At 53.1% G+C, this 23,480-nt stretch overlaps 1 protein-coding gene across 5 annotated transcripts in view; it reads left to right on the top strand.

Moving 5' to 3' along the window:
- The window catches only part of RSU1 (Ras suppressor protein 1), a 146,952-nt gene that overhangs the window by 8,256 nt on the left and 115,216 nt on the right, over nt 1–23,480 (top strand). For 4 of the 5 annotated variants that reach the window (XM_037837652.1, XM_037837648.1, XM_037837649.1 and 1 more), the window contains exon 3: nt 4,123–4,173. The exons of the other annotated variant lie outside the window; for it this stretch is intronic. In XM_037837652.1, the coding sequence (XP_037693580.1) occupies nt 4,123–4,173 (51 nt within the window). The remainder of the gene's footprint in view (nt 1–4,122; nt 4,174–23,480) is intronic. 5 annotated transcript variants of the gene reach the window in all.

The following is a 23,480-nucleotide window of genomic DNA, read 5'->3' as shown; positions in this document are numbered from 1 at the left end:
GTTGTGAGACAAAGAACAGCTTTTGTGGCATAGGGATTTTTTTAATTCTAAATTACACACAATTCAGAATAAATGCTGTTACTTTTCTGGGGGCGTTGAATACGTACTTGTGCTATTTCTTGGTATCGACTGTTTTATCATCTGATTTTACTCGCTGCACGGCCGGAAGCTGCACCCTTAACTCCTGATGTTGCCAACGCGACACATTTTAATTGGCCGGTGGAGCAGTCTCCTCGCCTCGGGCTGGTGTAGGGCCGTGGCTCACAGGGCAACGGGGCAGCAAGGCCACGGGACCGTCCAGTGTTTTGCGCTCAGGTCACGGCTTCCTTTTCGTCCACAGCTTTGGAGGATTTCAATGGATGTGGCTCCTCCTTGCACGACTCCAGGAAGCTCCATCCATGTGCAATCTGCCACACGGATCGTGAGGGACGCCCTGGGGCCGTGAGCAGGGGCCCCCCCCGGGCGTACCCAGAGGTGGCCGTGGCTCCCCAGCCCGTCGCCTGACCCCACAGGAGCCTGTGAGGGCAGAGTGACCAGTGCTGCCGAGCGTGAGGGTCTGAGGCTTTGTGGACCCCAGACGGTCATGTTCTTAAAGCTGACCTGTTTCCATGGGTGTGGACTGATTGTGGGTGGGACCTCCTGGTGAGTTTGTTTCAGTTTTGGCTGCCCTGGGTGGGCCTTAATTCTCTCCCTGGAGTCCTTTATAAGAGGATGAAACTCAGAGAGAGACACAGAGAGGAAGCCCAGATGAGAGAGAAACATGCAGAAGCTGGACGCAGAGGAGCCCGGGAGAGAAGGGGAGGCCGGCAGACACGCCCTGTCCATGGCTCGTGGCAGAGGGGCCCAGGGTCACCGGCAGCCGGTCTTTGGGGAGAAAGCATCGCCTGATGATTCCTGGGTTTGGACATTTTCACGACTGGAAGATTGAGAGCTTGTAAATCCTCATGGTTGAAGCCAGCCCGTTCCTGGTATGTTGTGTTTCAGCAGCTTAGCAAACTAACGTGGGAGGCTCCCACCAGGGCCTGCAGTCTCCGTTCCGACGGACAGGACCGGGGAAGCTCTGGAGCTCCGTGCCCCGGTGTGGCCTGCAGGCCCTGGCCCTGTGCTCGTGCTGCCAGGCGGGGACGTCTCTCCACCCCCACGTGCCCCCTGAGGAGTCTTGTCATCCTCGTTTGCCGCACATGGTGGGGGCACTTCCAGGAGGCCCCGTGGGGCGGGTGGGTGAATTTGGAACGTCTGCGAGGTCCTCCTGAGGGGCTTGTTGTGCTCGTGCTGCTCACTTGGTGCTGGAGAGGAGGGAAATCGCCGAGCCCACCTGAGAGGCCGCCCACTGTCCCCGTGCCCCCCGCCCCGGCTGGCAGCACCGCTCTCTGGGAGTGTCCGGTCAGCCCTCTGACGGGCTGGCTCTGCTGGCCGCCCCTTCACGTCCTGGCCCTCCCTGGCCCCCACGAGCCTGGAGTTGCCCCCTCACCGGGGTCCCCTCTGCTCAGCCAGGCTCCGTCCTCAGGAGGCCCTGGCCCCAGCTGGCAGTGCTGAGCTGCGTCGGCATGCTTCCCGGTGTCCCGGTTGGATTGGAAGAGCGCCCGGGAGAAGCCGCTGCCGTGGTGCTGCCCCCCCACTGGGCCTGGGTGAGCAGGGCCGAGAGCTGGTGCCGACCCCGGCTGAGGTGGCGCAGCATGGCCTGGGGCAGCCTCCCCTGGCTGGGTGCCCCGGGCTGCTCTGCCTTCCCAGACGCCGTCCTCTCTCGATTGTCCTTTTCTGCCTGCCTCCCAGTGGGGCAGCCCCCACCCGGGACCCTGCCCACGTGGGAGGGAGCGGCCGGCAGCCCTGCGTCCATCACCTGCCGTCCCGCCTGGCACTGCCCGGTGCTGTCCCAGTGCACGACCTCCCGCTGCCCCACAGAGGTCCTCAAAGGACCTTCGGCAGCGTTTTCTTTCCTGCTCTAGTCTTCCTCTCACCTGCTTTAGGGGGCAGCCTCGTAATAACAGCAAGAAAGAAAAATAAGTCCTAGTGGTGTGATCAGGGAAAGCAGCAATGAAATTTCTCACGATTAAAAAAATATTCAAGCTTTGTCACTTTCTGTTCTGAATGTGTGTGTGCATGTGTGTAATGCATCTGTGCATGCATGTGCTTGCATGTGTGAGGCGTGTGTGTGCACATGCATTTACTTGTGTGTGTGCTTATATGTGCACGTCCGCTTGCACGTGTGTACGTTTGTGTGTTGCGTGTTCCCTCGCTCCGCTCTATCCACTGCAAGGGCCTGAGGAGAGATGAACCCGTCTACAGCCCAGATTTTGGCTTTGGTATCATCTTCCACAAAGACTAACTGGGGTCCTGGGAGGAATGGGAGACCCTGGGGCTCCCTGGAGGAGTGGGGGTCCCCAGGAGGAGTGGGGGACCCCGGGGCCGTGTCCAGCACGCACAGGATGAACTTGAGCTCTTGTGCCGGGAGCGGGGAATGCCCAGAGGAAGGCACGTCGAGGGGCAGAGCAGCCCAGTCGTCATCATAAGTCTTGGGGGTTCTAACCTGGAGATGCTGATGGGGAGCCTGGGGGTCCCCGCCTCAGCTGTGGGCACAGACGGGGCTGTGGCCATGGAGTGAAGATGCCGCCAGCCACGCGGGGAGTTGGGGTGTCCTCAGGCCTGTGCTCGGGTGATGGCCGCGGACTGCCCAGCACCCTGGGGTTACAGGCGCCCCAATGGGGCCACAGGATCTGCGGACACATTCAGGGTTGGGGGAGGGTTACTGAGGGTCCTGGAGTGCCCCCCTAATTACAAAGGGGAGGGGAGGGGGTTGCCTGGAGAGGCCGGACTCGGGGGAGCAGGGTTGGGGGATGCGGAGACTTGGAGAGTGTGTGGGGCACGCGGATCCCCAAGAAGGGGGCTGGGGTCCCGCAGAGACTCCCCCTGACGCCTGCAGCAGGGGGTTCTGAGCCTGCCCGCGTTGGGAGGGGCTGGGTCCGGGGTGAGCCCACCGCATCCCGTCCACCGGCTTTTCCTTTCGATGGCCCTTTGTGGACTTGCAGGGGTGTGCCCCGAAGTTTCTGGGGTGTCGGGGTGGCAGCTTGGTCTCGGGGTTCGGGGGAAAATGTCTTCCTGCTGTATTTTGAACTTTTCAGTAGCTTTGTGATGGTTTAAGAGGAGACACAATTGTGGTTGAGTGGCATATTCTAAACATGCTGGGGCCCAAGATTCAGACTGCGCCGGAGAAAAATGTCTTATTATCCCTCTGAGGAAGACGCTCTGCCGTGTTAACACAGAAACGGCCTTGTGGAAAGGCTGTTGGAGAAAGTCCTCAGTCTGTTTCTTCACTGACAGTAACGTGACCCAAGTGACAGGAGGCCGCTCACTTTTTCTCTTGTTATTTCCTTTTTTAATTGGTGTGTGCTTCTTGCTTTATGCTTGAAAACCATTTTTTAGCAAGTTTAACCCCCCCAGCAGGTTGACCCCTGGGGTAGGTTTGAAACTGGTGAGCAACGGGCAGGTGACTTGAGAGGCCCCGGCCTGTCCACAGTGGATGGGGCGCTGGCCGGCGGGGCTGGGAGGCTCCAGGAGCTCCCGGCTTGCAGCGGTCATGGCTGAGGTGCCGTCCCTCGCCTGTTCAGTGATGTCCCCGTCTCCGAGGACTGTGCTCTGCCTGGAACTTTCCGTGCCTTCCCACGTTCTTGGCCGCGTTTAGAGATGGGTGGACACGGCCAGGCCTGCAGACTGGGGGATGGGCAGAGCAGCCGGCCTTGCGGCTCATTGGACTGGACCCCCGCGGCTGCCCCATGACCTCCATGGCTGCACTGTGACCCCCGTGTCTGCCCTGTGTCCCCCACGGCTGCCCCGTGACCCCCGCGGCCGTCCCGTGACCCCCACGGCCGCACTGTGACCCCTGCGGCCACCCTGTGACCCCTGTGGCTGCCCCATGACCCCTACAGCCACACTGTGACCCCTGCGGCCGCCCTGTGACCCCTGTGGCTGCCCCATGACCCCTACAGCCACACTGTGACCCCTGTGGCCGCCCTGTGACCCCACGGCTCCCTCACTTGGGCTTCCCCCAGGTGGCTCAGGTGGGCTGCGCGGGACGCGTCGGGGTATGTGGGCACTTCCTGACGGTGCGTCTGTTCTCTCTTTCAGTCTCCCTGTCCCACATCACGCAGCTGGTCCTCAGCCACAACAAGCTGACAAGTAAGTGACGCCGCGCGGTTCCTGACCTTCCGTGGTAAACAGTGCTGCCGATTCGGCTGTTGCCTTTGAAGAAACTAATGACAATTGATTACCTGAGGAGACTCGGGCCTGGTCTTGCTGAGCACGTTGTCCTCCGAGTTCTGCACTTTGCAGCTCTGTGGATGTTTCCTTCGTGTGTGAACGCCGAGGAGGGGCGTCCCTGGTTTCGGGGAAGCGGCTCAGCTCCGGGCCGGCTTCTAGGCGCTGGGGAGGGAGTCACGGCAGTTACTTCCGCGGCGTTAGGACGAGAGGGCCTGGTTTTCATCTCTACTTCCTCCAAAGGGGAGAGCTGAACCACTGGACGTGCTTTCCTTCCTTGCTCGTTCAGGAAGGAAAAAAAGTACAAAATTGCACGTTCTGTACATTTATCTTATTCATTTATTTTGATTTTTCAAGTTTTTGAGAGCGGTGTGCAAGGACAGCCCTCATGGGCGTGGGCAGTGCCACGGCAGGACGTTGGCGCCTGTGATGGGCGTCCGGCCGGAACCCGCCGTCTCTGGCTTTCTAGCCGCGTGGGGAGGGCGCAGGGAGCCAGCGGGCCTGGGGATGGGCCGCGTGCTGCTGCCTCCCGTGGCAGGTGCCGTCCACAGACGCCCCGACCCATGCACAGGCCGTGCAGCTCCCCAGTTCCCCAGGATGCTGGGAGTAGAAGTTCCTGAAGCTTCTCCCATGGCACCTTCGGGGCTCAGTGCTGAGATCCCCACTCCTGGAGCTGCCTCATCGTCGTGGGGAAGCGGTTTACATCTAAACCAGGAGGCAGAACGAGCTTTGCTCCTGCTCCGTGAGGAGCCCGTCTCCCCTTCAAAACGCCCTTTGGGTGGCTGTTGTGTGTTCCCTTTAACGTGTTCACAGCTATAGGCCTTGGGGCAGGGTTTCAGGCTCTTTCTCCAGGGAGGGGACGTGAGGTTAACTCAGGGAGAGACAGAGAAGGCATTGGTTGTGTCTGCTCTGAAAATTCCAAACGCTGCATTCCTTGCTCTGTATTTTTGTTTCTCTTGCTGTTTGAGAGACTCCAATTAGCCGTCCTGGGGGATCTGTCTGGGGCCGAGGAGCGTGGCGTTGGCGATGCCTGGCTGCCCCACTAAGGTCACATTAGCATCTCTTCCTGCTTTTTGGCATCTAATTGAATGGCTCTGCCAGGGTTTTTCAAGTGTTGATAGTAAATCTGTCCGTTTGACGGGGCTGTGAATGTGCGTTTGCTGGCCGCGCCCTCCCAGCTGCAGCCAGGATCTCCCACGCGTTTTTACCAGGGCGCTGCTCCCCACGCCCGGCACCCAGAGCACCCACCCCGGCACATAGAGCACCCACACCTGGCATAGAGCACCCGCCTCCGGCACGCAGAGCACCCATCCCTGGCACAGAGCACCCGCTCTCGCAGAGCTTCCACCCCCGTCACAGAGCACCCACGCCTGGCACAGCATGCACCCCTGGCACGCAGGGCACTCGCCCCTGTCACACAGAGCACCCGGCACACAGAGCACCCACCCCGGCACAGAGCACGCACCCCCGTCACGCAGAGCACCCACACCTGGCACCCAGAGCACCCACCCCGGCACATAGAGCACCCACACCTGGCATAGAGCACCCGCCTCCAGCACGCAGAGCACCCACTCTCGCAGAGCACCCACCCCCGTCACAGAGCACCCACGCCTGGCACAGCATGCACCCCTGGCACGCAGGGCACTCGCCCCCGTCACACAGAGCACCCAGCACACAGAGCACCCACCCCGGCACAGAGCACCCACCCCCGGCACGCAGAGCACCCGCCCCGGCACAGAGCACCCGGCACACAGAGCACCTGCCCCCATCATGCAGAGCACCCACCCCCGGCACAGAGCACCCGGCACACAGAGCATCTGCCCCTGGCACGCATAGTGCCGGCCCCAGCCCTGCTTCTGCGGGCGGCTGACCTGCCCTGGGTCCTCACGGGCCGAGTGACCGGCTCACTCGCACGGGGTCTCGAACGGGGGACATTGACGCTCCCCACTTCAGGGAGGTGGGAAAGAAAGGAGCAGGTGAATCTTGTGGTTCTGCCTCTTTTGCTAAGATTGGGAGGTGCTGCTTTGGGAACCCGACAGAGGCTCTTTCGTGCCCAGTGGGAAAGGTGAGGGTCTGCTGTCAGGACGTCCTGGCACGAGCTCCGCTTCCTCACACACCTGCCGGCAGAGCTGCCCTCCCCCTCCCTGTCTTCCTCCCCCTCCTCCTCCCGCACCTCCTCCTCCCCCTCATCTCCCTCCTCCTCCTCCCGCACCTCCTCCCCCTCCTCTTCCCCTCCTCCTCTTCCTTCTCCTGTTGGCAAAGGGACTGGCGAGCGAGGGGACGGCCTGCATGGCCTCAGCACGAGTGTGGCCAGGGATGCAGCGATGGTGCCAGCGTCCTCCTGTCTGTCCATGCGCCCTCCCCGGCTCTGGAGCAGTCTGCTGCTTGCTCTGAGGCCTGGACCCAGCGTCCTGCTGGCGAGGGTTTCTCAGTCTCGGCTCCAGAGCAGGGGTTTCTTTCAAGGCAGCCGTTCGGGCTGCCCATTGGAGGTCACTGTTGAGAAGCCTGTGGTTTTGTTTGTCGGATCCTGGGCTTGAAGACATACGGTGTGGCCTGGGCTGGGGACGGGCTCCGCAGGGTGTCAGTGTCTCCCCGTGGGGCGCAGGCTCACCTGAACACTGTCGGCTTTCTGGAAGGAGAGAGCTCCTAGAGTAAACATCCAGCATGCACGCCATCTTTCAGCGTCTGCCACGGCCAGTTTTCAAGTTCAAAGCGTTTCATCCAGTGTCTTTACGCTGCAGGAATTGCACTGCCTTGTGTGGTGTTTTGTGTCACACTCGCGAGTTTGTTCCTGCAAACGTGGTCTGAGATGCTGATGGAGGCCACCCAGGTTTTAATTCAGAAGGAACAGGGTAGAACTCAGAAAACCGTGTGTTTTCTTCACCTTTATACTGACTCTTGTGCCGCCACACGCCTTTGTGTGGGGAGGGTCACTGAGTGCTGGGAAAGGAATTCTGTCCCACATCCCCGATGAAACAGTTGCTGGGTGTCACTTTCTTAGTGTGAACATTTTCTTAATGTTTGAAAATAATTTTATTCTGATAGCAAGGCCCTGGCATGTTGTCAGCCTCTGAAGTCTGGCGGTGGTGCTTTCTCCGTGCCCTGCACGTGCCGAGGGTGCGGTGCTCACATGCCGTGCGGAGGCGGCAGGGCCCGTTTTGCTCCGTGCAGGGCTCTCCGTGTGGGGACCGGGTGGGGCCGGGTGGGTCCCTGCCGTCGGGCCCCTGCCTGGCGCAGCCTCCGCCGGAGTGAGCGAAATGACCAGCTGGGACCTCCAGCTCGTGGCAAACGTGGGCTTTTCACGACTGTTTCCTACCAGTGATGGTTTACGTATGAATTGGAGATTACAGCAACAAGAAAACCCTGGGATATTTTCCTTAGTGGTTTTAGCTATGTCAATGCAGTAAACGCAGTGTTCTAAGGTCCCGTGCAGATGTGCAGAGATGAGGTGCCCCCGGAAAGTGCTTTTGTAGGTGAATTACACAGCACGTTCCATGTGAAAACACCACGTTCCCAAAGTATGTAGATGCCATTATTGTGAAGAAAATTAAGTTGAGCCGCTTACAGAGTGAGTAGTAAGTGGAAGCCCTTTCCTCTGACAGGATGGGTTGTTGGAGTGAATGAGACATGTTGCCTGCCCCAGGCCACAAGACCGACGCCGGTCCCTGGGGGCCTCGCCCCGTGAGCCGCTGCTTGTCCCCGCCTGGCTTCTCTGATGGATTGTTTGTCCTGCCTCTGCCAGGTTTCCCCTGCGTGGCTTGTTTGCAATTAAACTACCAGGGGGATGTGCAAATAGGTCGTTCTGGTGTCATGAATTTATCTTGTGACAGTATCAAAACAACGTGCTGCTTGCATTTTAACAGTGTAAATGCATTTATAAGACAGAGGCTTCGATCAATAGCTTACTTTTTTAATTAGTGAACATTTGTCAGTTTGGTACCATCCCATCATGTGAAGGACGGGATTTGAAAACACATATGCCGATTGTTTTCCAGTTGACTGCTCTTAAATAAGCACCGTTTATCTGGCAGTGGTGGTTGGGTTTGTGCTTGTGTTCAGCTCTGGGAAGCAGGTGGGCATCGCGCGGACAGGTGAGTCAGCAGGTGGGTGTTGCACAGACAGGTGAGCCAGCAGGTGGGGCAGGTGGGAGCTCCTGGCTGATGGTGTCTCTCCCGCAGCCTTGCCCTCCTGGTGCCTTTTGCCTCCTCCAACCCCAAAGGGTGCAGGTGCTGGGATCCCTCTTCTGTGGTGAAAGAGACAAAGTGTGTATTAATTCTTGATATAAATATCAATTTGCTTATTTTTAGTTGTAAAATACACGTAACATAAAAATGACTGGTCTTTTTTTTTTTTTTAATTGAGATTGCTCAGATAGCATACAATTATCCAAAGATCCAAAGTGTACAATCACTTGCCCCTGGTACTCTCATACAGCTGTGCATCTATCGCCACACTTAATTTTTGTTCAACTTTTAGAACCTTTTCATTACTCCAGACAAGAAATAAAGTGAAAGATGGGGAAAAAAAAAGAAAAAGAAAAAAGGAAACTCGAATCCTCTTGTATCCCTAACCAACCCCACTCAATTGTTGACTCGTAGTGTTGGTATAGTACATTTGTTACTGTTTATGAAAGAATGTTGAAATACTATGAACTGTCATATATAGTTTGCAATAGGTATATATTTCTTCCCTATATGTGCCTCTATTGTTAACTTCTAGTTGTATTGTCATACATTTGTTCATGGAAGAGTTTTGTAATATTTGTACAGTTAATCATGGATATTGCCCACCATAGGATTCAGTTTTATACATTCCCATCTTTTGACCTCCAACTTTCCTTCTGGTGACATATATGACTCTGAGCTTCCCCTTTCCACCTCATTCACACACCATTCAGCACTGTTAGTTATTCTCACATCTTGCTACCAACACCTCTGTTCATTTCCAAACAATTAAGTTCATCCTAGTTGAACATTCTGCTCATACTAAGCAACCACTCCCCATTCTTAAGCCTCATCCTATATCTTGGTACCTTATATTTCATGTCTGTGAGTTTACATGTTATAATTAGTTCTTATCAGTGAGACCCTGCAATAATTGTCCTTATGTGTCCGGCATATTTCACTCGGTAATTGCCCTTGAGGTTTTGACATCAACCCGTTTTTTTTTTAAGATGGTTTTGTTCACACCCTATACATTCCATCCTGAGTAAACAATCGATGGTTCTCTGTATGGTCACATATTTATGTGTTCACCACCTTCACCACTATCTATATAAGGGCATCTACATTTCTTCCACAAAGCAGGAGGGAGAGTCAAAGAAGGTAGAGAGGCAAAAGAAAGAGGAAAAAAATGACAGCCAGGAAGTAGCAAAAGGAAAAGCAACCACAAATCAAAGTAGGGTAAAGAGTCAGACAACACCGCCAATGTCGGGTGTCCAACATGCCTCCCCTATCCCCTCCTTTATCTGCATTTACCTTGGTATATTGCCTTTGTTACATTAAAGGAAGCATAATACAATGATTCTGTTAGTTACAGTCTCTAGTTTATGCTGATTGCATCCCTCCCCCAATGCCTCCCCATTTTTAACACCTTGCAAGGTTGACATTTGCTTCTTCTCCCTTGTAAAAGAACATATTTGTACATTTTATCACAATTGTTGACCACTCTAGATTTCACCAAGTTACACAGTCCCAGTCTTTACCTTTCCTCCTTTCTTCTGGTGTCTCACATGCTCCCAGTCATCCTCTCTCAACCGTATTCATAGTTACCTTGTTCAGTGTACTTACATTTCTGTGCTGCCATCTCCCAAAATTGTGTTCCAAACCACGCACTCCCGTCTTCTCCTATCACTCTGCAGTGTTCCCTTTAGTATTTCCTGTAGGGTGGGTGTCTTGTTCACAAAGTCTCTCATTGTCTGTCTGTCAGAAAATATTTTGAGCTCTCCCTCATATTTGAAGGACAGCTTTGCTGGATATAGGATTCTTGGTTGGCAGTTTTTCTCTTTCAGTATCTTAAATATATCACACCACTTCCTTCTTGCCTCCATGGTTTCTGCTGAGAGATCTGCACATAGTCTTAATTAAGCTTCCTTTGTATGTGATGGATCGCTTTTCTCTTGCTGCTTTCAGGATTCTCTCTTTGTTTTTGACATTTGATAATCTGATTATTAAGTGTCTTGGCGTAGGCCTATTCATATCTCTTCTGTTTGGAGTACGCTGCGCTTCTTGGATCTGTAATTTTATGTCTTTCATAAGAGATGGGAAATTTTCATTGATTATTTCCTCTAGTATTGCCTCTGCCCCCTTTCCCTTCTCTTCTCCTTCTGGGACACCAATGATATGTAGATTCTTGTACTTTGTTTCATCTTTAAGTTCCTGGAGACCTTGTTCATATTTTTTCATTCTTTTCTCCATCTGCTCCTTTGCATATAGGCTTTCAGGTGTTTTGTTCTCCAGTTCTTGAGTGTTTTCTTCTGCCGCTTGAGATCTGCTGTTGTATGTTTCCATTGTCTTTCATCCCTTGTGTTGTGCCTTTCATTTCCATAGATTCTACTAGTTGTTTTTTTGAACTTTCAATTTCTGCCTTATATATGCCCAGTGTTTTCTTTACAGCCTCTGTCTCTTTTGTGAAATATTCTCTAAACTTTTTGAATTGATTTTGCATTAGTTGTTTAAATTCCTGTATCTCAGTTGAAGTATACATTTGTTCCTTTGACTGGGTCATAGCTTCGTTTTTCTTAGTGTAGGTTGTAGTTTTCTGTTTCCTGGGCATCTGACCTCCTAGGCCACCCCAGTCAGGTTTTCCCAGATGAGAACAGGCTCAGGTCACAGAAAGAGGTAATATTTCAGTATCTGGTTTCCCTGATGGCTTTCCTTAGAGGATTGACACACCCTGTGCTTTTCTGCCCAGCAAATCCACCTGTCAGCCTGTCACTGCCTGTGTAAGGGGGTGTGGCCTGTCGCTCTCCTCCCCCAGGCTTTGGGGTCTGGTTCCGGAAAGACTGAAAGATGGACAGTAGAGCTGGACCCCTCCCTTTCCTCTTAGGAAGCTATGCCCCCTCTAGAGATGTCATTTGCATATCAGTAAGTTCTTTGTTTCTCTGACTCTGCTGATTGAAGTGTTTTAGTTTTAAAATGTCTGAGGCTGTCTTTACTGCAAAGCATTGCGGGCTGAGAACAGCTGAGGTTTTCTCCGCAGAGAGAGAGCGAGGGACAGAAAAACTCCCAGGTTCACCCGTCAGCCAGAGCTAGCACCCGATCCTCTGGGCTCCCCATCCTGAGACAGATATGTCCCCCGATTCTCCCAAGGTCCGTTGTCACCAAAAGCCTCTGTCTGCTTGTTGAGGATTCGCTGTCTGTGTTGAGCAGTTAATACTAAAACCTCACTTGGAGCTGGGCTGAGAGAGTGCGCGGCGCGGCTTCCGTGAGGGAGGGGCTCTCGGCTCTCGGCTCTCAGCGCGGGTCCACAGTTTTACTTACAGATTTTATGCTGTGATCTCGGGCATTCCTCCCAATTCAGGTTGGTGGATGATGAATGGGCAGTCACGTTTGTCTCCCCACTGTTATTCCAGGTTATTTACTAGTTTTTTGGTCATTTATGAATTGTTCCGGGGGGGACTAAGTCTTCCCCTCCTCTCTAGGCCGCCGTCTTCCCCTGTTCCTAATCGACTGGTCGTTTTACGTGGAGAACCCCTTTGACGTTGAGTACACTGATAGCACTGTGTTGCTTTCACCACTCTCTCCAGACTGTTTCCATCCTCCCAAACCAAAACTCACAGTCGTTTATCAGTAATCCCCCATTCCCTCTCCCCTCCCCTGGTAACATCTGCTTTCTGTCTCTACGACTTTGCTGATTCTGAGAATTTCATCTAAGAGGAATCATGCAGCATTTGTCCTTTGGTGTCTGGCTTAATTCACGCGTGATGTCTTCAGGGTTCATCCGTGTTGCGCATGCATCAGAGCTTCGTTCCTTTTCACAGTGGAATAATATTCTGTTGTACGGATAGAACACATTTGTTTCTCCATGCGTCGGCTGACGGACACTTGGGTTGCTCCCACCTGTGGTATTGTGAATAATGCTGCAGTGGACATTTGGGTCCAAATACCTGTCTGAGTTCCTGCTTCCGTTTTGGGGGTACATACGTAGGAGTGGAGTTGCTAGATCGTATGGAAATTCTGTGCTTAATCGTCTGAGGAAACACCAAATCGTTTTCCTCAGCGGCTGCACCTTTTTCATTCCACCAGCAGTGTGCCAGGGTTCCTGTTTCTCCGCATCCTCCCCAACACTTGTGAATTTCAGTTATTTAAAAATAATAGGTGTCCCAGGGGAGTGAAGTGGTATCTCATTGTAGTTTTAATTTGTGTTTCTCTAATGGCTAATGATGTTGAACATTTTTCATGTACCTATTGGCCATTTGAATATCTCTTTTGGAGAAATGTCTATTCAAATCCTTGGCCCATTTTTAAATTCACTTCTCTTTTTGTTGTGGAGCAGTAGGAGTTCTTTAAATATTATGGTTTTTTTATTGATATACAAAAGTTTTTAATTTTGAAGTTCATTTCATCTATTATTTCTTTTGTTGCTCGTGCTTTTGGTGTGAAGTCTATTGCCTACTACGAGGTCCTGAAAATACCTCCCTATGTTTTCTGATAAGAGTTTTATAGTATTACACTGAATTAATTTTTGTATATGGTGATAGGCAGGGCTCCACCTTCATTATTTTGCTTGTGGATTTCTTGGTGTCCCAGCTCCGTATGTTGAAGACTGTTATTTCCCCATTGAGTGGACTTGACAACCTTGTCGAGAATCAACTGGCCACAGATGTATGGATTTATCTCTGATGTCTCAGTTGTACTCCATTGGTCTTATGTCTTTCCTTAGGCCAGTACCACACTGTTTTAATTACTGTAGCTTTGTAATATGTTTTTTTTATTAGAGAAGTCGTAGGTTTATGGAAATATCATGCTGAGAATACAGAGTTCCCACATACCCTCCCCACTATTAACACTTTGCATGAATGTGGTACATTTATTACAATTGATGAAAGAATATTATTATAATTGTGCTAGTAAGAACACCCTACAGTTTACATTAGGATTCCCTATTTGAGTTGTATAGTCCTATGTTTGTTTTTTAATTTTTACTTTAGTACCGTATATACAACCTGAAATTTCCCCTTTTAACCACATTCCAGTTTATAATTCAGTGTTGTTAATCACATTCATGTGTCGTGCTACTGTCACCACCATCTATCACCCAACTTTTCCATCCCCCAAACAGAACTCTGTGCAATTTATGCCTTAACTCCCCATTCCCTACCCCACCCTGGCCTCTGGTAACTTGTATTCTAGTTTCTGATTCTGTGAGCTTGCTTATTCTAATTATTTCATGTCAGTGAGATCATACAATATATTTGTCCTTTTGTGTCTGGCTTATTTCACTCAACATGATGTCTTCAAGGTTCATCCATGTTGTCGCATGTATCAGGACTTGTTCCTTTTTGGGGCTGAACAATATTCCACTGTATGTCTGTACCCCTATTTGTTTATCCATTTATCGGTTGATGGAGACTTGGGTGGCTTCCACCTTTTGGCTATTGTGAATAATGCCGCTGTGAACGTTGGTGTGCAGGTATCTGTTCAAGTCCCTTTTAGTTCTCTGGGTGTGCACCTAGGCCTGGAATTGCCAGGTGGTGTGGTCATTCTGTGCTGACTTGCTGAGGAACGCCGGACTGCCCCACAGTGGCTGCACCACTCTACAGCCCCCCAGCCGTGAATGAGTGCTCCTGGTTCTCCAGGTCCTCCCTGTGCCGGATTGGCGGTATTATGTCCCCCATAAAAAGCCATGTTCTTTAATGCTGTCTTGTGTGGGCAGACATATTAGTGTTGATTAGATTGTAATTCTTTGAGTGTTTCCATGGAGATGTGCCCCACCCAACTGTAGGTGATAACTCTGATTAGATAATTTCCATGGAGGTGTGGCCCCTCCCATTCAGTGTGGGCCTTGATTAGTTCACTGGAGCACTGTGTAAGCTCAGACAGAAGGAGCTCCAGCTAGCTGCAGCTGAGATGGACATTTGAAAGACGGCCGTTGAAAGCTGATGCAGACATTTTGGAGAGCGCCATTTTGAAACACAACCTGGGAGCCAGCAGACACCAGCCACGTGCCTTCCCAGCTAACAGAGGTTTTCCGGACACCACTGGCCATCCTCCAGGGAAGGTACCAATTGTTGATGACTTACCTTGGATACTTTATGGCCTTAAGACTGTAACTGTGTAACCAAATAAACTTCATTTATAAAAGCCAGTCCATCTCTTTTGTACAAGGGCAGCATTAGCAAACTGGAACACTCTCCAACACTTGTAAGTTTCCGTTTTTTTAAATAGTAGTTGTTCTCCTTGGTGTAAATTTTTAAGTCAAGAAGTGTATATCCTTTGATTTTGTTGTTCTTTTCCAAGGTTGTTTTGGCTATTGGGGCCCTTTGCAATTTTGTATGAATTTGAAGATCAGCTTTTCTATTTCTGCAAGAAAGGCTATTGGAATTTTGATAGGGGTTACATTTAAATTTATAGATCCCTTTGGGCAATGTTGACCTCTTAATGATGTTATATTAAGTTTTGCAATCTGTAAACACAGGATGCCATTCCCTTTAGTTGGCTCTTTAATGTCTGAGCAATGCTTTGTAGTTTTCAATGTATGTCTTTCACTTCCTTGATTAAATTCATTTCTAGGTATTTTATTCTTGGAGGGTTTTGCAAATGCAATTGTTTTCCTGATTCCCTTTTCAGATTGTTCATTACTGGTTAATGGAAACAAAACTCACTTCTGCATATTTATCTTGTATTCCACAACTTTGCCAAGTTCATTTATTGATTCTAGAAGCTTTCCTGTAGATTCTTCAGGATTTTCTGTGTATAGGATTGTGCCATCTGGAATAGGGATAATTTGACTTCTTCCTTTCCAATTCAATTGCTTTTTTCTTTGTTTCTCTTGGCTGATTGTTCTGGCCAGAACTTCTAGCACAACGCTGAATAACAGTGATGACATTGGGCATCCTTGTCGTGTTCCTGGTCTTAGAGAGAAGGCTTTCAGTCTTTCCCCATTGAGTATATTGTTAGCTGTGGGTTTTTCATATATGCCCTTGATCGTGCTGAGGAAGTTTTCTTCTGTTCCTAGTTTTCTGAGTGTTTTTGTCATGAAAGGGTGTTGTGTTTTGTGGAATGTTTTTCCTGCACAAATTGAGGTCTTGCTCGGTTTTTCCTTCATTCTGTAAATGTGCTGTCTTACATTGACTGATTTTTTTATGTTGAACCATCTTTGCATTCCTGGAATAAATCCCACTTGGTCACAGTGTATACCATGTGTTTTTAAATGGAACAGTGTCAATGAGAGTTCCACATTGGAGGCACACTGCGGGAAATATCTTGGGGCGACTGAACCTGTCACCTTCCAAATCATGCAGTCCGTTTTGGAAGCTGATCTTTAAAAGGGTTTCTTTTACTATTTACATTAGACCTTCTCTCAAGCAGAACTGATTGAGCAACAAGTGTTTCTTAAATCATCACTGAGTCCCTCCCCTAACAGGGTGTGTGTTGATGAGGGAGGGGTGCAGGCTTGGGGGTCACTCCCTGGGCATGTCCATTTTTGTAGCACTGTGCCCTTGGCCTGACATAGGGCCTGAACTTCTAGGAATATGGCGTCCCTGGAGAAATGCACCTGACGGTCATAGGTGCGCCAGGGGTGGGGTCCTGGTTAGTTTCCCCCTCCCCCCATGTACCCTTTTGGGGCTTGTGTCTCTGCGATTTAGAAACTATGGAGAAAGGGAATGAAGAGCACTGGTGTGTTTGCAGTGAGGTGCTCCCCCAGTGGTGAGCAAGATGTTCCCCCAGCAGTGAGGAGGGTGCACCCCAGCGGTGAGCAGGCTCCTTCTCCCAGTGGTGAGAGGGGTGCTCCCCCAATGGTGAGTGAGACGCTCCCCCAGCGATGAGCGGGCTGTTCCCCTTGTGGTAAGTGGAGTGCTCCCCCCAGTGGTGAGTGGGGTGCTCCCCCAATGGTGAGTGAGATGCTCCCCCAGCAATGAGCAGGCTGTTCCCCTTGTGGTAAGTGGAGTGCTCCCCCCAGTGGTGAGTGAGACGCTCCCCCAGTGGTGAGTGGGGTGCTCCCCCAATGGTGAGTGAGACGCTCCCCCAGCGATGAGCAGGCTGTTCCCCTTGTGGTAAGTGGAGTGCTCCCCCCAGTGGTGAGTGGGGTGCTCCCCCAGTGGTGAGTGGGGTGCTCCCCCAATGGTGAGTGAGATGCTCCCCCAGCAATGAGCAGGCTGTTCCCCTTGTGGTGAGTGGAGTGCTCCCCCAGCGGTGATTGGGGTGCTCCCCCAATGGTGAGTGGGGTGCTCCTCCAGTGGTGGGTGGAGTGTTACCCTTGTGGTGAGCGGGATGCTCCCCCAGTGGTGGGCGAGTGCTCCCCCAGTGGTGAGTGAGGTGCCTCCCCATGGTGAGTGAGATGCTCCCCCAGTGGTGGGTGAGTGCTCCCCCAGCGGTGAGCAGGATGCTCCCCAGTGGTGAGTGCAGCTTGAGTGGTCAGTTGGGGTGCAGACGCTTGGCAGGAGCATGCCCAGCTTGGAGAACGGATCCCCAAGATCCAGGTGTTGTTTTCTTCGGGGGCTGTGGGGTAGCCTAGCCCTGGTCGTGCTCCTCTGCTCCTTGGCTGCCTGAGATGATCAGCACGAGGACAGCGTTGTGCCGGGGAGACCGGCTGGTGAGCTTGGCCCTCAGATACCCCCTGGGAGCCTGCGTTGCCGTCCTCGTCACTGACCCATCTCCTCTCGTTGCAGAGCTGCTCCGGCACTTTGCCTGGCACAGCCATGGCCTTTCCTGCCTCCGTGGGGGCTGTCTCCCCACTCCTGGTGCCGCTGCTCCGGCTGGTCCCCAAGTCAGAGCTGTTCATCACGGTGCTGCTCTGTGGGCACGCGGCGTCGGGGCACGGAGGCCACCTGGAAGGCGTGTCCCCGGGGGTCAGGGTTCACAGGCCTCCGCTGACTGCCCTCCAGGTCCTCGATTTTCCTGGGAGGTTCCCCTGCCTCTGCATCCCTGTCTGAGAGCCGTCTGGCCGTGGCTCAGGCCCTGCAAACCCGCCTTGCTGCCTGTGTGCAGCCTTTGACCTCTTCTCTGTGTGGTTGATTGTTCTTGTAGCTGCCAAGTGAGGGGCCTGTTTCTCACAGTGAGGTAATTGGGGGATCTTCCTGCTAGCAACAAACCCGAGCTGCAGAGTCCCGGGGCCCCTGGGGGGTCGGTGGGCACCTGCGGACTCCGTCCTCCGCGGGCAGTTGGGTTGGCGGCGTTCGCTGTGTTGGGGTGGATGCTGGATGTGTGGCTGTTTTATTTTTATCCTGAGGAACATGTAGATCCTTTTCAGCAAAACTTTCCTCTGCTGTTTCATAAACTATGTTTTTAAATAACCTAAAAAACTAACTGTAATTCACTGCCTTTACCGCTGCTTTGGGGGAAATCCCATGAAATCTGTAAAGCTGGTTATCATTGGGACACTGTTGAACTTCACATGCTTGTGCTAAGATATAATCCTTCATTCTTTATCTCATAGTTTTGCCCAGAAACAAAGGTAATTGATCATTGTCAGTACAAATGACCTTTTTTGCATATAGAAATGCTGAAGACTGTAATTACTTGCATGTGAGTGAGCACATTCTTCTTTCTGTAAATCATTAGCACGACTCCTAACTTGCTGATGAGCCAGTGCCTGTGTAATTATCACAGACGCCAGCTCTGCTGCTGTGACCCACCTTTTTCAGGTTCTGTGGCTCCAGGTAAAAGGCTGTGCTTTCACCAGGACAGGGTGTTCTGAGCTGCATTTGGAGAGTTTCTACCAGTTTGGCTTTCCCCACCTTGCTTCCTTCAGCCAGGGGCACCTGCTGCCCCATCCGGTATTCACATGGGGGGCAAGGAGATGCCAGTGTCTGCCTGTTCTGTGAGGGGGTCTCCCCCGCCGTGTGCCTGGAGGACGTCCCCACTGTGCACGTGGAGGACGGCCCCGCCGCGCATGCTGTCTCCTGGCTCCGTGACTGTGGTAGTAGATGTCGCTCAGGAACCTAAACAGATGTTAAGTCCTCTACTGTCCTTTATCCTCCCCTGTTAAGAATATTACAAAGCACCAGAAGCGACCCCCACCCTCGAGGCCTGCAGCTTCTGGCCGCCCGGCGGCTGCTGCGGGTGGGGGAGTCAGGGAAGCCCCCTCCCCACCTGGGAGCAGAGGGGCCGGCACAGTCCTGGTCCACCTGCTGGTGGTAAAATTGGGCCTCTAATGAATATCGATGTAGAAATTCTCAACGAAATACTGGCAAATCGAATCCTGCAGCACAGTAAAAGAATCGTAGACCACAGTCGAGTGAGTTTGTTTCAGGTGTGCAAGGGTGGCTCACCGTGGGGAAGTGGATAAGTGTGATGCCCCACAGTCACAGATCGAAGGGACGAACCACACAGTCATCGCAGTTGATGGGAAAAAGCATTTGGCAAAACCCAGCATCCTTTCTTAATAAAATCACTTCAAAACATAGGAATAAAAGGAAATTTCCTCAGTGTGATTCAAGGGTATATGAAAACCCACAGCTAACATCGTGCTCAGTTGTGAGAGATTGAGAGTCCCCCCCCAAGATCCAGAACAAGACCAGAGGCCCCCTGTCACCACTGTTACTCAACGTTGTACTGGAAGTCCTAGCTGGAGCTATTAAGAAAGAAAAAGAAATAAAAGGCATCCAAATTGGAAAGGAAAAAGTGAAACTTTCAATATTTGCAGATGACATGATCCTGTATTTAGAAGTTCTTGTAAAATCTGTGACAAAGCTATTAGAGCTAATAAACAAGTTAATCAAAGTGGCGGGGTACAAGATCAAGACACAAAACTCAGTAGTGTTTCTACGCACTAGTAATGAGCAATCTGAGGAAGAAATAAAGAAAAAAATCCACCAACAAAAGCAATTAAAAGAATCAAATATCTAGGAATAAATCCTAGATTTATTACATCATTGGATGTAAAGGATTTTGTATACAGAAAACTATAAAACATTGCTAAAAGAAATCAAAGAAGACCTTAATAACTGGAAGGGCATTCCATGTTCATAGATTGAAAGACTAATTACCGTTACGATGTCTGTGCTGGTTTGAAACTGTTGTGTCCCCAGAAAAGGCCGTGTTCCTTTAATCCATCCCTGTGGGGCAGGCCTGTTGTGGGTGGACCCTTTCAGTTGGGTTGTTTCAATTGAGAAGTGACCCACCCAATTCAAGGTGGGACGTAATCCTCTACTGGAGTCCTCTATGAGAGGAGAAGGGACACAGCGAAAGCTCAGAGAGCTGAGAAATAAACCCCGTGGAGCTTGGAGAGACAAGCCCTGGAGGAGCTAAGAGAGAACCCACAGAAGCCCAGAGAGGATGACACGAACCCGGAGCCAGAAGCAGCAAGGACCCAGGAGTGAAGGACGAGCAGATGTCACCGCGTGCCTTCCTGTCTGTCAGAGGAGCCCCAGATGCCAGCGGCCTTTCCTCAGAGACAGTATCATCCTGTCGATGCCTTAATTGGGGATATTATCATGGCATCAGAACTGTAAATTTGTGAACTAATAAACCCCCGTTGTAAAAGCCATCCCATTTCTGGTGTATTGCATTCTGGCAGCTTTAGCAAACTGAAACATGCCCTATACAAAATTAACTCAAAATGGATCAAAGACCTAAATTTGAGAAACAGTGCCATAAAGCTCCTAGAAGAAAATGTCGGGGAACATCTTCAAGATCTAGTGATGGGCTATAGCTTCTTAGTCCTTACACCCAAAGCACAAGCAATGAAAGAAAAAATGGGTAAACGGGAATTCCTCAAGATTGAAGACTTCTGTGCCTCAGAGGACATTGTCGAAAGGGCAGCCGACTCAGTGGGAGAGAGTATTTGGAAGCCACAAGCTGATAAGGGATTAATATCCAGAATACGCAAAGAAATCCTACGACTCAACAATAGAAAGACAAACAACCCAGTTATGAACTGGGCAAAAGACATGAATAGACATTTCTCCAACGAGGAAATGCAGATGGAAAGCTGCTCACCTTCACTTGCGGTTAGGGAGACGCAAATCCAGACCGCAGTGAGGTATCGCCTTGCGCTCCCCAGGACGGCCGCTGCTGACCAGGAAACTGCGGGTGCCGGGCGTGGAGACCCAGGCCCTCACTCTCACCCACCTCTCACATCACGGGGCCCGTTGGCTTTTCCTGTAGAACCTCCCGGAAGCTGACCTCTCGGTTCCCCTTCTGTTTCCACCACCCGGTCCCAGGCCCCTGCCTCTGCCTTCACGCCCCCAGGTCTGCAGTTGGGGGCTCTGCTCGGCCCTCTGCGGGTTCACAGCCCCAGCCCGTGCTCTGCCCTCGCCAGCCTCCTTGGCGGGTGCGGAAAAGTGTTGCTTGTCATTGGCGTGGCGTCCAAGGCGGCATTTCTGCTTTGCTTAAACACACACAGGGTGCGCTCACCTGGGGCCTTCGCATGAGCTGGGGCTGCCCCTCACCCTGGGCCCCTTGTCCCTCACCCTGGGGCCCTCATCCCCCACCCTGGGCCCCTCGTCCCTCACCCCGGGGCCCCATCCCCCACCCCGGGCCCCCGGTTCCCCACCCCGGGCCCCTCGTCCCTCACCCCGGGGCCCTCATCCCCCACCCCGGGCCCCCCATCCCTCACCCTGGGGCCCTTGTCCCGCACCCTGGGCCCCTCATTCCCCACCCTGGGGTCTCTCGTCCGCCACCCCAGGCCCTTGTCCCTCACCCTGGGGCCCTCGTCCCTCACCCCGGGCCCCCCATCCCTCATCCTGGGGCCCTCGTTCCCTCACCCTGGACCCCTCATCCCTCACCCTGGGGCCCTCGTTCCCTCACCCTGGACCCCTCATCCCTCACCCTGGGGCCCTCATCCCCCACCCCGGGCCCCCCGTCCCTCACCCTGGGCCCCTCGTCCCTCACCCCGGGGCCTTTGTTCCCCACCCTGAGGCCCTCACCCCCCACCCTGGGCCCCTCATCCCTCACCCTGGGGCCCTTGTCCCCCACCCTGGGCCCCTCATCCCTCACCCTGGGGTCTCTCGTCCCCCACCCTGGGGCCCCTCGAACCTCAGTCCGGGGCCCCTGGTCCCTCATTCCAGGTCCCTCATCCCCCAACCCGGAGCCTTTGTGCCCCTCGTCCACCCCAGGGCCCTTCATCCTGGGACCCCCTCATCCACCTGGGAACCCTCGTCACTCACCCTGGGCCCTCTCGTCCCACACCCTGGGGCCTCATCTACCCCAGGGCCCCTCGTCCCCCACCCCGGGGCCTCTGCACGGCCGCCCTCTGCTGGGACGTTCGTTCCCCAGGTGATGCTGATCTCTGCTCAGGTGTCTCCTCAGCAGACAGCCTTTCACAACCACCCTGTACAGAAACCACGTCCCGTCCCTGCCCTCCCTCCGTGATGCCTGTCTCTTGCTGACCGTGTGTCTGTCTGAGCGAGAATGTGTGTCCCACGAGCACAGGGCTTTGTGGGCTGCATCGTCCTCTGCCCACGTGCAGAGCTCACCCCGGCACACTGCGGAGCTCAGTGAATACTGACTCAGGCAGCTCCCCGTGCCTGCCAGTCCCCAGTTCCTGAACTCTCTCCTCGTTGTTACTGGAATTTCATGCCTGGCTACCTGGCGTCCACGTGCTAGGAGTTCCGTGTCTCCTCAGCTGTGATGCTGTTCTGCATTTCAAGCAACACGCGTGTGCAACGAGACCCAGCAGTGCTGGACCCTAACGTGTGCTTGTTTTTGGCCTCACCTTTCTTGTGAGACACGTGCGTTTTTGGAGAAACTGTTTTCTCATAAGTTGTTACTTGAAACCTTTATAATTTTTTTCCCCCAGGAAGTTTGAAATCAAATGTTTCATTCTGGCAAAAAGGAATCGACCTTTTGCAAAGTCCAGATGTTGAAGCTGCAGCCGTGGTTCTTCCCCCAGTTCCCGGGGGCTCCTTGGGGGTCTTGGCCCCTCAAGTCAAATCCGCGTCTGTCGGGGCTGAGCTGGCAGCACAGGACAGGTGCTTGGGAAGTGGGGGACCCCCTCAGGGGTCGGAGGAGGTGGTGGGGGTCCCCAGCCCCTCGGGCGTGGTGCACGGCTGCTGACCACCCTCGTGCATCTGCGGAGGGCCGGCCGTCACCTGCCCGTCTGGCCCTGGGGCCGCCATTGGCCCCTGCCCCACGTGGCACCCCCACAGCACCCCCGGCTGTGGCTGGCCTGTCTGCCTGTCTGTCTGCGCTCTGCTACCTCCCAGCAGCCTCATGTCCCCGCCTGGGGCTGGGGGCTGAATCGGAAGAACGAGGCTCCCCCTGGTCTGAGGAGCAGGAGGGGTGCCCCCAGTGGCTCGGGGCTCGGCTGGCAGCCGTCTCTGCCGTTCCGGCGAGAGCCCTTTCCAGTCGCACATAGCGCTCTTCCAGGGGGCCCAGAGTGCAGGTCTGGGGGTTGTCCGTAGGGCTGTTCTTGTCTGTCCTCTGAGCCCTTGCTCTCGGGGCCCCGTCCCCTTCGCACACTTGACCACACTCCAGGGGCTGTGGGTCCTGCCCCTTCACTTCCTTGGCACTCACGGGCTGCAGTGGGGCCCCCGCACCTGCCCACTCTGGCAGGGTGTGGGTTCCGTGCACACCTCCGTCTTCCAGCCCAGGTGCTGGTGCACACATGGCCTTGCGGGACCCTCCTGGGGGTGGGGCGCCCAGCAGGTCCCCATGTGTGAACCAGAGCCCGAGCCAGGTGCTCATGTCAGGGGGGGGGTCCTGGGGCCCCAAGAGTCAGTGCTTCTGGGTGGAGGTGTCCTCGGTGCTCAGGTGCTTGCTCAGGATGGAGGCGCTGCCGTCCCCGCTGCGCTCGGTGTGCACACTCGCGCACAGCGACAGTGGGGGGCTCTCCACCTTCTCTGTGATGACATGCACTGACACGGCGCCAACCTGATGTGACCTGGTGTGTGTGCGTGTGTGTGTGTGTGTGCATGAGTGCCTGTGGTGTGTGCATGTGTGCGTGTGCACCTGTGATGGGTGTGTGCATGTGTGCGTGCCTGTGATGCATGTCGTGTGTGCATGTATGTGGTGTGTGCGTGTGTGCATGAGTGCCTGTGGTGTGCTGCATGTGTGTGCACACTTGTGATGGGTGTGTGCGTGCCTGTGATGCATGTCGTGTGTGCACACCTGTGTGCCACATGA

Source organism: Choloepus didactylus, chromosome 5, assembly GCF_015220235.1.
Source record: "Choloepus didactylus isolate mChoDid1 chromosome 5, mChoDid1.pri, whole genome shotgun sequence".
Taxonomy (NCBI): domain Eukaryota; kingdom Metazoa; phylum Chordata; class Mammalia; order Pilosa; family Megalonychidae; genus Choloepus; species Choloepus didactylus.
The sequence above is the reverse complement of the archived record's forward strand: the minus strand, read 5'-3'. Positions and strand labels throughout refer to the sequence as shown.